We start from the raw sequence: 18,293 nt of genomic DNA, 5'->3' as shown, positions 1-18,293 counted from the left end.
GCGCCCAGCGCGGCTTTTTGCCGCTCTGGGCGCCGTCATTTTTTGCCCAGCGGCAGCGGCAACCGCCCCCGGGGCCGCAAGGAAGGCCTCCGGGGGCCGGATCCGGCCCATGGGCCGGAGGTTGCCGACCCCTGTTTTAATAGAACAGAGGTGATAGGGAACTGAAGATCAAACTTGTTCAGTAGCCATTGTGAATGACAGGAGGCATAACTGTGTTTGTTTGGCATAGAACTCTGCTGGAAGACATATTCTGAAACTCACAAGAACAGATTTATAGATCTAACCAGTATCCCAGTTCCTTCTTGAGTCACTGTTTTTACTTTCAGTGCTTGGATATGACCTCTGTAACTCTGGACTTCTCTTGCATATACTGAGGGATAACCTAATGTTTCTGAAGCACATTCAAGCCTTATTTCCTGTAATAAGTGTTTAAGGATGGGCATTGACTATAAGGCTAGTGATGTTGTTCAAGTAAGTATAGAAAGCTGACAGAGCTATGAAACAAATGAACTACTACATCAAGAAAACTCGGGGAATTCTTTAGCACCACCGAGTGTGATGTATGCCATCCATTAACATGTACTACCTACAAAACTGCTATATCTACTAAAAGAAAGCACAGTTGCATGCATAGTTTATGAAAAATTGCATCAGGACTCTGATGTTTCCAATGCTTTCCCCCCAAAGGTAAGTATAAAAGTTTTAATGGGAAAAGGATCAAGAAAGAAGAGGGCTACAGAAAAAGTAAATCATCTACGTATATGTAGTTTGAATTATACATTTCTAAAGAAGAGTCCTCTACACGCATTAGTAACTCTTGAGTCATTACATGAGCTGCCCTCTAATTTTTGATATAATTCATAAAAATCTTCTTTGTGTTCTGCTGTGATAAGCAAGTGTAAAAATGTACTAGGGCATGGATTAGACATGATAAAACTCTCCCCAGTGTCTCATTCAAGAACAGTTTGTCTCAGCCTTGTTATGGGAATCTGGAATTAATCTTTCTGGCAGCTCTCTTTGACAGCAGTAGTCAAATTACCCCTAATAACTCAGATGCCATTAGACCCCCTCCTTTCTTCCTCAATTGACCTGAAATTTGAACCTTTAAGAACACACAGCTTATTAAAAAAAAGAGGGTGGGTGGGAGGGTGGAAGGTTAATGTATTCCTTTTATTGTTTATGTGTTAAATTGTTAACAAATTAACATTATAAATTTTATGTAAAATATATTCAAATATATTTTGGCATACATAGATTCAAACAAATGGAAAGGCACAATGTTAATGTTCCTTCTATTGTTTTTTGTTTTCCACTATTATCAAATTAACATATTTTATATAAACATTTATATATTCAGTACACCTTCTTAACGACAAAGCAAGTATATGTTCTAACCCAGTCTAAGTATGAATGTTTGTGTACAAAATTATGAATGCATTCACAGTTCACACCAATTCACACACTATTAGAGTTGTGTATATATGCTGAAATGTCTCTGTAAAAGATGGTAAATTTATTCCTAAATAAAATTATCCATTCACCTTACTGTAAAGATTTTACATTCTTAAAATCAGTGATGTCTTCACCTTGAGCGTCACTGCAGACCATCTGAAAAAGCCATGATAGAATGAACACTTTGCTGTACATTTGACAAAGCTGACAAGGCCTATCATTAAAAATATCAAGGGGTGTGTGTGTCACACCAGCTAAAGGTAAAGGTAAAGGTAGTCTCTTGACATGAATGTCTAATTGTAACCAACTGCAGGGGGCGGTGCTCATCTCCGTTACGAAGCAGAAGAGCCAGTGTTGTCCAAGGACTACTCTGGTGGTCATGTGGCCATCATGATTGCAACGAATGCTGATACCTTCCCACCGAAGTGGTACCTATTTATCTACTTGCATTTGCATGCTTTCAAACTGCTAGGCTGGCAGAAGCTGGGACTAGTGATAGGAGTTCACCCCATCATACAGCACTCAGGCCTTGAACTACCAACCTTCCGATCTTCCAATAGTCAGAACTGGTGTCTTAACCACTAAGCCACTGCATCCACCAGCTGTAGGGGATGAAAATAGAAAGTATGCTCCCAACGTGCTGCTTTCCAGAAAGACAGTTTTTTGTGGGTTTTTCGGGCTATGTAACCATGTTCTGGAAGAGTTTATTCCTGATGTATTGCCTGCATCTGTGGCTGGCATCTTCAGAGAATGGTGGCATGGAGGTGTGTGGGGTGTGTGTGTGTGTGTGTGTGTGTATATATATATATATATATATATATATATATATATAGTGACCCTTGGCACCTGCCACAATAGAAAGGTTGTTCGTTACATAAATTGGTGGCAGCGGTGGGATATCAAAAGTCCCAAGCTCCTGCCATCATAGAAACGGATTGTGGTTTGGGTGTACATCACATAATTTGGTGGCAGCATTAGGGTGAAGGTTGACTAGACGGGGCCTTCACATAATTGGGTGGCACAATAGGAAAGCTTTGTTACATATTTTGGTGTGCAGCGTCGGGATCACATTCTCCAGTAACACCTTCTGGACTCCGCCAGTTTCTTCATAAATCTCACATAACAAAGTCCAGCTTCCAACAATGCCAGAATTGGTAAAAGAGGAGGTAGTTGGAGTTGGAGAAGAAATCGTGACTGGTCTTCAGCTGCCTTCTGATTGGTCAGCCGCATGTTCTCTGCACTACACAAGCCTTCTTGCATATTCTTCCCACTCTGAGGCCTGGCCATTCACCAACAGGCCAACATAGATTAACATATAAATCGCTTCCCCCTCAACCAAGGGTCACAGCGTATATATAACACACACATCTCCATACCACCATTCTCTAAAGATGCTAGCCAAACGTCAGGAATAAAGTCTTCCAGAACATGGCCACATAGCCCGAAAAGCCCACAAAAAACTATGGATGCAGGCCGTGAAAGCCTTTGACTTCACAAAGACAGTTTCAACTACAATTCCCAATCAGCACCAGGCGCAGCCATGGTTGGCGATGTTGCAGTCCTCAATATCTAGGAGTGAAGAAGGACTATTTGACAGGCACACAAAGGAGGTCTTTCTTCTATGTTATGCCTGGATCGTGGAATGCCCCCCTCAAAGTTATGATTGGTTCCCACTCTCGCTGCTTTTAGGAAGAATGTGAAAACATCTTATTAAACTACCCCTTTATACTGGTTTGGTTATTGATGTCAATGGTTTCCTTGTCTCATTTGTTTTAGTGATTTTAATAGTTTTATTATGTAATGGTTCTATCATTTTTAGTGTTGTTGTAAACCACCTTAATAAAAGTAACAATATAAGCAAATGGCCGCAAAAGCCAGTGTAAGCAACAGTGAGTAATGTGGGAAGGTCTAACTATGAAAGACTGCACTGAACCACAACCACCATGTAGTTTTGGGAAAGTCACTGGTTTCTCAAGTTAATTAACTTAACAGGATAAAGAAGAGAACACTGTATGATTGCTAGCTTGTGACCTGCCACAAGTACTCAGGAAGCCTGGAGATACCTAACACAACAGAAGCAAAGAAAGCCATTGTGTGAAAGAGACCTTTTATTTTACCCTTGCAAGTTACCTTTCGCTCCTGTAACATATAGTCAACAGTTTTTTTACAATGTGCTCTGTCATCAATAGCTTCTGCATTTTTGATCCTGCTGCTTTGAAATACAAGTGGAGAATGTGACTCCCCAGATATATATTAGTCATACAATGCTATAAGTGATAAGCAATGAAGTTCCCGAAAACCATCACTGAAAGGTAGCAGTGGTAACATCCCTTGTAACACCCAGGTGGTCTTTAACATAATTCTGAAATTTAAAAACATGGTGTAAAAGCATTAAAGAGATTAAGAATCTTTACACTGCACTGTCTGCAGCTTTGGTCATTCACTACATTTGTTTCAGGTGATAATAATTGCTCATTTTGCAGCAACTGACAAGGAATTCTTGTAAATACCCTGTCCAGCTTTGGACAAATGATGCACAGCATAACTACCAACTGTCCTCATTTGACAGGGAGAGTCCCAATTAGATTAATCTTCACTCAGTCCACTTTTTCAGCTGCTTTTAGAATGTCCTATTTAGTCTCTCCACCTCCCACTTTCCCCTTTAGTCTTTGGTTGATTTCAGTAACTGCAAAATAAGTTTGAAGTGCAAAAGAAGTTTGTGAGCAATTAACTCGGGGAGAGGAGAGGTGGGGGAAGAATCTTGCCCTTCCTAGTAGACTCAGGCATAATGTATAATACAGTTGGCCCTTGGAACTCCCAGGGGATCTGACCTTTCCCCCTGCAAGTTCCAAATATCGTGTGTATTCAAGCCCCATAGGCCCACTGCTGCTAATGGCGGTCACCCCTCCATGGATTTCCAAGTCCGCAGGTCTCAAGTCCGTGGACTTAGAGGGGCAAATGTATATCCATAACCATTGTGATAATAAAGCTTCACCCTCCATCACAGTACATGGATAGATGCACCCATTTACCCATAGGTCATCTAAGCCAATCTTTTCCAGTGTGTCAGAGACTGGTATTACATTTGTCCCTATAGGCTACAATCGTTTGTTTCTCTTCTGGAAACTCTCCAGGAACTTGAAATTGATGGGTTGGGAACTGGAACTGGCCCACCAATTGCCACTCTGAGTAGCGTGATCTAAATAAGGCATTTTCCACATGCTGACCAACTGCTTTGAGGTAGCTGAAGTGCACATGAAATCAAACTACAAACACCATTGTTTTTGCACAGAAGAGATCCTCATTGTTGCTTTACAGTGGTTGATCAGATGTAATTATTGTGGCTTTGTCTGTGAAATACTGTGAAATGTTTACTTTACATTTTTGCATCAGAACAATCAGTTTATAGGTTATTAATTAATGATTTCAAGAGTAGATGTTATTGCCTTTCATAATAGATCCACATGTTTACTCAGGCTGTATCAATGTGTGTTTCCCTTCCTCAGTGCTGCTGAACCTTCCTTTTGCATGATATCACAAGGATACAATGGTGATGTTGTCCTTTAAACAAAATTTAAGGCAGGATGGGTGACCTGCTTGACCTGCTTATAGTGCAAGGGTGGGCAACTCATGGCCCTCTAGACATTATTAAATTGAAATTCCCATATGCCCTTGCTTATGCTAGCTAGGACTGATGGGAGCTGTCTTTCAATTCTTTGCATCATTCAAGAGATAGGGGGAGAAAGAGGGCCTCTGTGCCAAAAAATCATTTGGGTGCACTAGAACAAAACCGTACTTAATTAATTATTGTCTTCATTAATATGATCCAGCTTTGATACATAACTCTGGAACGGCAAAGTCAGTATCAAAACATACTATTTATAGCATCTGCCTTTCATCTTGCATCTTCTTTAAGGGACATGGCTCTGTCTCCTATTTAAAAAAAATAACCTTGAGAATATAAATCCAATATAAAAGTTCTATATATTACATTATATGTTAGTTAATATCCTGATGAATATGTAAGAGGCTTGAAATTGTTCTGTGGTTAAAATGGTACATGCTTCCAGAATCAAGATTTGCTCATAACTTTCAGTGTTCTCTTTTCTATCTGAGTCCCTATTTATAACAAGGGTGGGGAATCTGTAGTCCTCCTGCTGCTGTTGGACTATAGTTCACATCATATCTGGCCACTCCTTGTGGAGGATCATTATATCACACAGACATTTCCAATCTAGGCACATTCTCTTAAAAGATAGATTGCACAGTCTAGGCATACTGTTTCTATAAACATTACATCTTCTGGTATGCTAATTATTCCTGTTATCTATTAAAAGGGGGAATTCTCATACTTATGGTGCATGTACCTGTAGGACATGAATTTGGTATTTGTAACACATTGCATTGGTAAGGAATAAGTATAACTTGCATCATATTTGTAATACATGACCAGAATACCTCTCACATTTAATCTGTTGAGGAACTATCATACATGCATTGACATACATTTCAGTATTTGGTAGCATTTCCAAAACACTGCAGTACATATACTGAATCTAACTTATTACAAGCTATAGATCAGATACTTTTGGATTTAGTTCGCTCTTGAAGTATATTCACATCACTAACACAGCATAGCTAAAACCTTTGTAGGAGCCAGTGTAGTGTAATAGTTCCAGTGTTGGACTAGGACTCTGGGAGATCAGAATTAAAATCTCTGTTTGGCCACAAAAACCCACTGAGTGACCAAGAGCAAACAATGGTCTCTCTAAGCCTCAGAAGAAAGCAATGGCAAATTCCTTCCGAGAAAATCTTGCCAAGAAAATTCCATGATAGATTAACCTTAGGGTCATCATAAGTCAGAAATGACTTGAAGACACACAACAGCAACTATAATCCTCTGTGCAGAATGGAGTGGTTCTTTTTCTATTAACCAGCATCACAGAGTATGGAAAACAGCACTAGAAAGCAGCCTACCTGGGCACAAATATATTCATGTAATTTTTATTACTGATATTTACTTATCTGATCTTCATCCAATAAGGCAATGAGCTTACTGTGTTTCAAAACAAGCACAAACAAGAGATAAGCCCTGATGCGCTGCTATGATAACCTCCATTCATCATCCATGATAGAGTTGTGTAAACAATGTGTTTGTCTGGCTGGCTTGGCCACATTATGATACATTTCTCATTGCTAGAAAATGCCAGTCACTAACCCAACATCACATAGTCTGGCAACTGTTTACCACAGTTCCAAGTAGGCTTGGTTTTTTCCTCTAGATTTAAAATGGCTGAGTCTAAGCTGGGTCAATTCTTCTACAAAGATCAATTCTTTAACTCTGACCTAACAAATACTAGGAGTAGGCAATATGTCTGAGGAATGAACTGGCAAAACCATCTCTGCATATTCCTTGCCTAAGAAAATGCCATGCAATTCATGGAGTTGCCACAAGCTGGCAGGTGAATTGAACACACACACACACACACACACACACACAGAACACATTTTAATTCTCAAGTAGCTAAACTGGAGGGTCTGAAATTGACCTACTACACAATTTCACCCCCAAGTTTCTTAACTGATGTTACTCAAAGTGCTGATCTGTGGACCAGTGCCTAATGACAAGCCATCAGCTGCCAGTTCCTGGAGAGTTTCCAGGAAAGAAAGAAACAGCTGTAACCAATGGCCACAAGCATGGTGCCAGTTCCTGGTACAGTGGGGGAAACACTGCTGGTCACCTACATCAGATCACTTATGAAAGAGTGTCCTGACTTGTGATGTATAGTGGTATGTGACCATCATAATCACTTTACCCTTTTCAAGGGTCACATTTATGCACATAATCGTTTCTCCTTACATATAATTCATCTAATACAGACAGCTATTTTTACATGCAACATCAGTATATTATATTCTAAAACACTTTCTGGATATTGGCTACAAGCAACCACCAAAGAAAGGTGCCAGTTCAGGAGAATCTGTATCATAGGCCTTTATCATACTAACTCTCTGGCTCCATTAATGTTTTACTGAATAGCTGATAGATATCTGGAGGATGATGCTGACTAAAGAGCCCATCAGGAAGACTGAAAGTGCCAGCACTTTGTGTGTGGGGCTGGCAAGAGATGTGCTATTTTTTCAGTGTAAAAGTGGCAGACTCACAAGAGAATGTGGCTAAACAACATCCTGTTGGGCTTTTGCTCTGCTGTGGTTTTCCATTTCTGCTTAGGCAGCGAAGCCAAGTTTACTGAAAAAGGTTAACTAAATTCCACAGTCAGGGAACTGTGAAAAAGGCAGAGCTCAGGGGATTTAGGCTGCCAAAGCTTGACTTTGCGGATGTGGAGTTGCAGACTACTACTGTACAAACTTTCAGTGCTGCTGAGAAGTTGCTGAATCCCCCAAAACCTAACCACAGAAACTCATTCTCAAGCACGGCACAATACTTAAAAAAACAACAACACCCTTCTCTTGCGACCACAGCCTATCAGAAGTATTTAGCGTAATGATTAATCACAGATGAATTAGCCTTTTGTTTCTTTTCTGACATTTTGGAATCCTTTGTACCCTCTTTCCAACTGATATCAAGCCATGTTATTACAATGAAATGGACTGACCAATTGAAATAATTGTATTTCCTGTGGCTTTTATGCAAATCAGGATGAAGCTTCTAGGAAAACACTTTGTTCCAGTATAAGGGAACATTTTCTAAAACATACAGAGATATAATATTTCTAGTTCTACCATAAACTTCAAAGTATACCTTTTTGGGGGGGGAAACTGCAAATTCAATTGAAACATTTTCAGAAAGTAGAAAGCTGGCCAAAGTAAAGTGACATTGTGAGCTTAAATTGAAACTAATTTGCATGAAAATGTACATGCCAAGAGAGCCTGGGAAATGCCACAGGGCACGGAAGCTTCTTTAAAAAAACAAAATGAGTATCTTTTGACAACTTATATAAAGCTTAAGGTTAATGAAGGAAAAAACAAAAAGGTGGCAAGTATTGTTCACATACAAACAATATATACCCACCCAAGGAATATAAAGTAGGGTCTGTCTGATGGCACCTTTTAGAGTAAAAGGAGACAACAATATTGGAGAGGAAGGCATGGGAACGCAGACTAGGCTTTAGTTCACTGTGCTGTATAATTTGTGTTTTTAAACAGAATACTATCAAAGAGCTCATCCAAGCCATAGCAAAAGAAGAAAGAGGGGAAAAACTGCTAACTGTGCAAGAACCAGAACACCAAGCCCCCCTTGACACATTCCATGCTCTGATCCCACTTGGTTCCATGTGTACTATGCTGACTCTGGGACGAGATGGCTGGGGATGATTAGACCAGTCTTTCTCAACCATATATCAGGAGGACTCAAGTTATGTTTCAACAGAATATAAATTGAAATGACAAATAGAATCTCATAGTATAAGTTATAATAACACTTGATGTGCAGGAGTAACACTTCACGCATCTGCTGAAATGGCTTGAAGTCCATGAAAACATAAACCATGTAACAGTTACAAGTGTTGAAGGGGACACAAGAATCCTTACTGTTTTTGCTGCAGTAGAGTAACACAGCAACTCTGCCCTACCAAAAAAAAAAATAACGAGCATGATGAAATTCTCCTATTTGTTTCATTTCTTCTACCTATGAAATTGCCAACTGCAGATAGAAAAAATGTTGATACAGTTCCTCGAGGTGGTTACACAAGCATCTTCCTCAGCATCAGCTTGAGGATTCATCCTTACATGAAAACCAATGATCATTCCAAGAACAACACTTAACTCTCACCCTACAGCAAAGTCCTGCCAGGTTCTAATTAAACTAAAAAAAATGTTTGATTCCTAGACAGACATGCTGCCCTGCTTATGTAAAGGTTCTTATAATATATAGCACAGAATTGTATAAGTAGATAAATTATTTAGCACTGCATCCAGTGAACACAAGGCAAAGCAAGATATTTTGATGCTTCAGCAGAAGGAAATCCCCTCTCCCTCCAATTTCATATACAGCAGAATTTTATTTCAACAATGATGATGGGCCAGTATCCTCCATTATAGCTAAAAGTAGCAGCATAATTTGGGGTGTTGGGCAAGTTACGTGAAAGACGTAGTTCAGTGATGGCAAACCGATGGCACGCGTGCCAGAAGTGGCATTCAGAGCCCTCTATGTGGGCACATGTGCCGTCGCCCCAGCACAGAGTTTGCTAGAGTTTGTTACTAGAAAGCCTGAGGGACACGGCTCTTTGCAGTAAATAAGTGGGGTCTGGGTTGCAGTTTGGGCACTTGGCCTCTAAATGTTCACCATCACTGACGTAGTTCTTTCCAGGAGAGTCAACAGAATTGCTGCCTGGTACTGCCAGCATTGTTACAATTACACTGCATTACATGAATCCTAACTCTACAAAATTTTAACATTCTAGAAATCTATTACTGGAAACCTAATGGAGCGTCCATGTGTTTTTTTAAAACATTTCCAGCCAAACAGAATATGAGAAAAATATATAGGAATGTATCACAACAACAATTTCATCCCTGAGACAGCTTCAGAACCAGCTCAGTGTGCTTTAGATACACGTTAAAACTTACTGACAGCTGAAGAAAATAATTTATGGCTATGACAGCTATTGACAAGGCAGCATGAATTAATATAAGACAAATAGGATCTGGGTTAAGGCAACATTCTGTGGTGTATAGAATCAAGCTGAATTGCCTTGCAGTTAGCTACTGAGTTATATGTTTCAGTTTCTTTGCAATATTTCTTGTAGTTCCAGCAAAATTTAGTTTTGGAAGGCTGTATTTCATACTAACAATATTTGCCAAAAGCTGGATCAGCACATCTCCACAACAATTATGGAAAGAGTATCACATTTCTAGATGGAAAAGCCAGGTAACCACTAAAAATGCATTTTGTTAGGAAAATATTCCATTTTGCTCAGCAGATGGTAGCATATTTTGAGACATCACTGTACTTTAGTAAGTGATGAGAAGGCTCACTTTGGGCTGGAAGGAAGTTACCCTAGTCAAACCAAGAAAAAGGAGGTTATACAACTGTAGTATGAAAGGACAAGGAAGTTGGAATGTGAGAAATGGAGACTGTATTATATTCAAGGGTGTGCGACTGTCATTTTTCAATCGTTCAACTGCCAAAGAGTGCTTATTCTTGACCATTCACCCAACTAGGCTTTTTGGGGGGTGAGGGAGGGAGTTGCTTCCAAACTTTCTAACACAAACAGTGCATCTATATGAACTTAAAAAAAAATCCATGAAGCTTTTTTTCTATTCTCCTCATATATATTATCTGATTATCAAATCTATTTTTATTGAATAATCCACTTACTTCAATGTAGAGCAGTGGCAGATCTGGGATTTTAATCTCTTACCTGCCCAGCAAATATTAAAGTATAGGAAGCAGTGGCTGAGAAACTGTGTGTGTGAGGTTAGGATCACATTGTATGTAGAACAGTAGGCATGCACAGTTCAGAAGGTTTAGCTAGGTAAGCTCTGGAGAAGAACCTGCATTTCACATAATGAATGTAGATTTGATTTTTTTTAAAAAAGCATCTCAGATCTCTTTTGACATGCAGCCAATTGATACATATGGAGCTGGGCTAGAACGAGCAGAAATTTCTTACACTCTTATAAAAAGGCCTCTAGGTCAACATTCCATTTTGCTCTACGTATTAGGTATTCTTAGTGCTGTTGATCTCTTCAACAATTTGTATTCCCTTTCTGTCCAGTTGTACTTCCTGAGCAAATCACTTATAACTTGGTAAAAACACAGAATACAAGGAGATGAAAAATGCTCTTCTCAGTGCAAAAGTCTGAGACATTGCAGAGGCTTCTCCTTTTGCAAAGACTTTTCCATTTACAATGTAAAAAATGCATGCCATCTCATTATTTCTTGGCCCATTTGTTTGGCCAGAGAGGGTGACCTGCTTGATGGAAAGGACACCAGCTCTCGTTATTTAGCTGAAAAGAAACAGACTGTCCATGCTTAACAACTGGTCACTGCTGAACTACATGATCACCCACGGACAGAAGATTATGTTTCCTGTTCAACAGTGAAAAGCTGACCCTAAATTTTCAAGGGCCAATTGCCCAATATTTATACTTAATTAATCCTACCATAACAGAACATGCTGCAAGCTTATATACAGAAATCTTTAAACTGGATTTTATAGTGAAGAAGTACTTGACTTGAAGGAAAGAATAGACAAAGTATATTTGATAAGACCCATGGAAAGACATGCTGCTGCCTAAAGCAGTGCCTCACAAGCTATCTGATGTGGGGGACTGGTTATTTTTACCCTAATGTGCCTGGGATCACTAGCATATTATGCCTATTAGGTACAACTGGTTATTTCTTTCCTGGAAACTCACCAAGGAACAGCAGCTGATGTTCATGAACAAGTCCAGTACTAGTTAGTCCATGGACCACCACTTTAAGTACCACTAGCAATGCATACACTTCTGTGAGAGAGAATACTGTTCAAATATGAACATTCTGGTTTCCATCAGAAAACCTAACATGGATCCATAATTTATTTTCTATAAATTAAGTATCTAGTTTCCCAATGGGATTTTTAAAAGGAATGTCAGAAACAATTAACTCCTAAGTACCAATAGGACAAATTGGACATGTTTGGAATTTTTCCCCCACAACCAGGATTCGTTATTTTCTTCACCCTTTCGTCATTATCTTTTTTTACAACAGATATCAATTTTATGATCCTCCAAGTCATCAAATTTAAATATAAGAGTGGCACAGCACCCTCAAGCAGTGATTGAAAAAGAATGTATTGTTCCTTGTAGAAATACTTATGTGTACATCTATGTAAATATAGTACCCTCAATACCAGCCTTTGGCTACATCTGCATATGCCAGGTTTTTGTTTTTGCCATTATGGGAAGGGTAGTTTTGCGAGCCATCTAGCCTTCTCTGTCAAAGAGCTTTGGTGCCACAACAAACTAGAATTCCCAAAATTTCACAGCATTGAACCATGACAGTTAAAGTGATGTCAAACTGCACTGCTTCTGTAGTGTGGATGCAGCCATAGAATCATAGAATTGGAAGAGACCGCAAGGGCTGTGCAGTCCAACCCCCTGCTATGCAGGAACTCTCAATCAAGGCATGCCAATCCAGCCTCTGTTTAAAGACCTCCAAGGAAGGAGACTCCACCACACTCTGAGGGAGTGTGTTCCACTGTCGAACAGCCCTTAATGTCAGGAAGTTCCTCCGAATGTTGAGTTGGAATCTCTTTTCCTGTAGCTTGAATCCACTGCTCTAGGTCCTAGTCTCTGGAGCAGCAGAAAACAAGCTAGTTCCCTCCTCAATGTGACACCCCTCCAAGTATTTAAACAGGGCTAACGTATCACCTCTTAACCTTCTCTTCTCCAGATTAAACATCCCCAGCTCCCTAAAGTGTTCCACATAGGACATGGTTTCCAGACCCTTCACCATTTTAGTCGCCCTCCTTTGGACACGCTCCAATTTCTCAATGTCCTTTTTGAATTGTGGTGCCCAGAACTGGAAACCATTTTCCAGGTGGGGTCTGACCAAAGCAGAATAGAGTGGCGCTATTACTTCCCTTGATCTAGACACTATTGATGCAGCCTAAAATCGCATTGGCCTTGTTAGCTGCCGCATTGCACTGTTGACTCATGTTCAATTTGTGGTCTGTTTGGACTCCTAGATCCCTTTCACACGTAGTCTCCTTAAGCCAGGTGTCCCCCATCCTATATCTGTGCATTTTGTTTTTCTGCCCTAAGTGCGGTATCTTACATTTCTCCGTGTTGAAATTCATTTTGTTAGCTTTGGCTCAGCTTTCTAATCTATTCAGGTCATTTTGAATTTTGATCCTGTCCTCTGGGGTATAAGGTACTCCTCCTAATTTGGTGTCATCTGCAAATTTGATAAGTATGCCCCCAATTTTGTCATCCAAGTCATTGATAAAGATGTTGAATAGCACTGGGCCCAGGACAGAACCCTGTGGGACCCCACTGGTCACTTCTTTCCAGGATGAAAAGAAGCCATTGTTGAGCACCCTTTGGGTTCAACCAGTCAATCAATTACAAATCCATGTAACAGTTACCTCGTCTAGCCCACATTTTACCAGCTTATTTGCAAGAATGTCATCAGGAACCTTATCAAAGGCCTTACTGAAATCAAGATACACTATATTCACAGCATTCCCTTCATCTACCAAGCTGGTAACTTTATAAAAAAAAGTGATTAGATTTGTCTGGCATAACTTCTTTCTCTGAAATCTATGTTGACTTTTTGTGATTATGGAATTGCCATCTAGATGTTCACAGACTCTTTGTTTAATTATCTGCTTTAGAATCTTTCCTGGTATTGATGTCAGACTAACTGGATGATAATTGTTGGAATCCTCCTCTTCCCCCTTTTTGAAGATGGGGACAACGTTTGCCCTCCGCCAGTCTGCTGGGACTTTTCATGTTCTCCAGGAGTTCTCAAAGATTATTTATTGCCAATGGCTCCAATATTACATTAGCCAGTTCTTTTAATATTCTTGGATGTAGTTCATCTGGTCCTGGAGACTTACATTCATTTAGATTAACCAGGTATTCCTGTACTATCTCTTTACTTATTCTGTGCTGAAATTCCCCTATTCTGTCCTCAGGTTGAGCATCCCTTTGCCTTTTCTGAGAAGATTGAAGCAAAGAAGGTGTTGAGTAATTCTGCCTTTTCTCTGTCCCCTGTTAGCATTTTGCCATCTTCTCCATGCAGTGGCCCTTCCGTTTCCTTCTTCTTCCTTTTGCTGTGGGCATATCCAAAAAAGCCCTTTTTGTTGTTCTTAACCTCTCTAGCAAGCCTGAGTTCATTCTGTGCTGTAGCTTTTCTGACTTTATGCTAGCTATTTCTTTGAATTCCTCATTGGTGATTTCCCCATTTTTCCATTGCTTACACATGTTCCGTTTAAAACTTAGCTCAATTGAAAGTTCCTTAGTCATTCTTCCTGGTTTCTTGAGACATCTCCCATTTTTCTTCCTCACTGGAACTGTATGAAATTGTGTCTTCAGCCACAGTAAACATAGTAACCCTGGAGGAGCCCTTCAGATAATTTCCTGGTATCAATGAAACCTTGCACAAAATAGTACACGTTTAGCTCAAAAAATATGCCCCCTGTCAGAAGAAGCCTAGCTATTTTTTATGGAATTCTAGGGTTCCTGTGAACCCTGGCTGAGAAACCTTGTTCTATACTCATGGTGTTTTACAAAAGAAAAGGCATGAACGATCCTTGCTTCAAGAGGCTTACAATCTAAAATAGATTTAGAGGATGGAGGATATGAGAACATAGCACCAGGGATACTTAGTTACAACAAGGAAAAGGTAGACTGAGGTAGCTTCTCAGAACAATTACTGACTGAAGTTTACCAATTTGGTTCATTTACAGTCTAAGTTGTTAAGAAGTTCCAAGTACAGAAACCAGTCACACATCATGCATATATTAAGCACACCCATTACTCAAAAGTGCATTCTATCCTCTAAGAGTTACTCCAAAACAATAAATATAATTTGGATCCATTTCCCACACTTTGGAACAGATTAGAAACAAATAAGCCAATCATATCAGAAGAAAAACCCAACAGCCCTAGAAATGTTGCAGTGAAATTTGCCATATCAATGGAAGTTATGAGGAACAACAGGTAGGTGAAATACAACTGCTGAAAAAAATCCAGAGGGGTAGCTTGGCTGGTGATGTGGACATTTGAAGACTGTGGTATTCACACTATTAAGAATAACAGTTCAAGAACCATTTTTTCTTGCAGGTTGGGACAGCCACTCTAGAGAACTCTGTATCTCAAAAATTCAAAATGAAATTAATGTGACAACTAAAGAGTAACATTATTGTAGTATAAGGAACACTACTGGTTTGCTTCTTAGTCATATGGAAGTAACACCAGCAATGTGGGTGGGCTGGTTTTTGCAAATCCTCTAGCAACCTAGATAGGGAGAACCACAATTTTCCTCTTGCCTAGGAGATAGCCTGAGCCAGTGGTTAGACTGCTGAAGAGTGGGGACTTGAAAAGTCAGGCTTGCCCCCACTTGGACATGGAAGGAAGCAGGTGAAAACTTGGAAGGGAGCCTTCAACTCTGTTGTGGCCAGGCCCATAAATCTCTACTTCAAGTCCCCTCCAGCTGGCTTGCCTGCCTGGCAGCCAGCACAAACTTCCTTTGCACTGGCTGCTTTTCAGGAAGTTGTGGGTTACAACTGTGATTGAGACCACTCCTTTTTCAGACAAGAACAAGCAAGGACACATTAAGACTAGTGAATGGTAGAAGAAAACAGGCTGCGGTATGAGAAAAACAGTAGGCAGGAGGGATGAGAGCAGGACAGGACAACACAACACTGTTTTCAATGAAACAGTGAGTAACTTCTTTAATGACCGATTACCATATGAGAGAAATATGATATATGTAAAAGTGCTCATAAAACAGCACCTGCCTTTTACAACAACACTATATGTTTGTTGTTCTGTAACATACAAATCTATGTATAAACTTATACCTATTAAAGTTAAGCATGTTTGGAAGTAATATAGCCATTTAGGCTGTAATTATAAACATTTTGTAAGAAGTTTTCCCAACTGTTCACACTGAGACTTACTTGTGAGTTCATAGGATTTCATTGACAGAATATTAAACAGACTTTACAAAAATGCAAATGCAAAATATAGGGAACAAAGTAGGCTTACTTTATATGGTGAATATATCTAGTAATCAAGCACTAAATATGTATTTGCAGTAATGAAAAATAAACTTACCAACTATCACAAGCCACTTTCAAAGTCCTCTCCATTTCAAAAGTGGTTTCCTAATTGGCACGGGGGCAGCTATTTGAGAAACCCAACGTCACTGTCCAACATCATAGAACTAGTTGCACATTGCTGTGGATTTCAGCCAGTATATCTTAGGTAGACACACTGGAAAATAGTCCAAGCGCTGTACCAAATTGAACTTTGGCCAGTTCCATTTTTGTCGAGCAAAAGCATGGAAGAACTCAATGGGAACATAATATCATAAGCACATGAAACACTCAACTGAAACACTCAACTGAAAGGTTGAGCTCAGACTTACTAATAAAACAACTTCACGCTTACCTTATATCTCATTTTAGGGCATGAGTGAATATAAAATCCCATATAGTAATAGCTTAGGTCAGGAGCCTTTTCATGAAGTTGCCTAGTAAAAGCAATTTCCCTGTAAAAAAAAAAAATATCATTGTGAACAGATAAAAAGATAATACTGGAGATACATGTTCACAGATGCTAGCTCCGTACAATAAGGCAAAATAAAGTAAGACTGAATGACCTATTTTGGCTTACGTTAAAGGAATGATTACAGTTTTCCTTTCAAAAATGACAGTAATAAACAAAGAGACAGTTCTATATAAAAACCTCACAAAACCACAAACTTAAGAGACCCAATTTTGCATTCTGACCTGCCAAAAAGCTAATCTGAAATTCAAATTGCAACTAATTTAAGGCACTCTTTTAAACAGCTTTCCTTTTAATATTCATGTATCAATGTGCTATAGACGTCTGGCCCAGTCACTGTATTCAGCCAAGCTAGGACAGTACATGCAGACTTCAGATAATTTTAAATACAGCAAGTTTCAAAGAGAAACGTCCAATGAGTTCTAGCAATTTACATGCAAATACCTATATGCAGCAAATGCTCTTTTCTATATCCAATGACTGTGTTTTCTGTACTCATTCTAGCCCACTCTATTTATTTATTTGAAAGAAAAATAGCAGTATTTGCTCTCTTCCTTATTCAGTCCTGAGACAGTGAGAGTCTACATGTACGTCTGCAGCTTACCCCATTTCAGTATTACATCAGTCATTTGGGAACAGCTGCTTCAATCTAACTTAAGACATTCTCAGTGATATTTGGGAGACTGGGGGATATGCAACTGCCAAATTCTCCTTGTTTTGTAGTAATATCCCTACTTGACCCCACATTTGTTTAGGTTGTTTCAACCAAATAGCTGGCACCCTTACTGAGCAGCTGTAAGATCACAGAATGGCAGACAGGGAGGGGGGTAATTCTGGAGTACCCAACACAGTATCCATAAGCACCATTATGTGCAATGGGATTTCATTAGATACTCCTCTTGCTCTCTGCCCCTCCTGTGTTTTTTTTTTAAATCTTCAAACCTTTAAAGAATTAAAACTCTGGAAAAAACAACAGCTGGGAGGCTACAAAGTGAAATGCTGACCTGAAATTAACTAATCTCTATCTCTAACCCTCACTAACTCTCCTGACATACAGTCGGCCCTTCTTACCCAGTGTATAACAAGGATCCACTGTAGTCTTAACTGACCAACTGTCATACATACCAGTCTTTAAAAAAAAATCCTATTCAAAAACCAAGTCAATAGCCAGTCATCCCCAACATTATAGAGGTCCACACTCAAGACCCACTGAAAGATTCCCCCCATACAACACCAATAATGATCAAAAATGGCAGAAAAACAACATGAGAAGTGACCCCCTAAAGCCATTACTGGTTTCATTTTGAGAGGTTGAGGGATATGGGAGGGCTGTGCACTCATTTTCAACAAAACAGTTAGGCTCTCTAAAAGAGAAAAACTGATTTTGCTTTTTAAAAAAAGACAGTCATTTGGGTCCACAAAAATAGTCTTGGAATTGCTTACATTTTGCCCTCCCCTGTTCTAGAGATAAAGTTTTGTTGGAATCACAATGAGAATTCTTCCAATTTGATGTTCCTATATGAATGCTGTCAGATGTCATAGAAAGTGAATCTAAGCAACAAAGCACACATTTACAAAGTAAATGTATCTGTCTC

At 39.5% G+C, this 18,293-nt stretch overlaps 1 protein-coding gene across 1 annotated transcript in view; it reads right to left on the bottom strand.

Annotated features, from left to right (window-relative positions):
* The window catches only part of ATE1 (arginyltransferase 1), a 120,644-nt gene that overhangs the window by 49,294 nt on the left and 53,057 nt on the right, over window positions 1-18,293 (bottom strand). The window contains 1 exon segment of the mRNA XM_042457572.1: window positions 16,582-16,681. Within this exon segment, the coding sequence (XP_042313506.1) occupies window positions 16,582-16,681 (100 nt within the window).

Source organism: Sceloporus undulatus, chromosome 3 (assembly GCF_019175285.1).
Source record: "Sceloporus undulatus isolate JIND9_A2432 ecotype Alabama chromosome 3, SceUnd_v1.1, whole genome shotgun sequence".
In the NCBI taxonomy this organism is placed as follows: domain Eukaryota; kingdom Metazoa; phylum Chordata; class Lepidosauria; order Squamata; family Phrynosomatidae; genus Sceloporus; species Sceloporus undulatus.
This window is presented reverse-complemented; position numbering and strand designations above follow the sequence as displayed.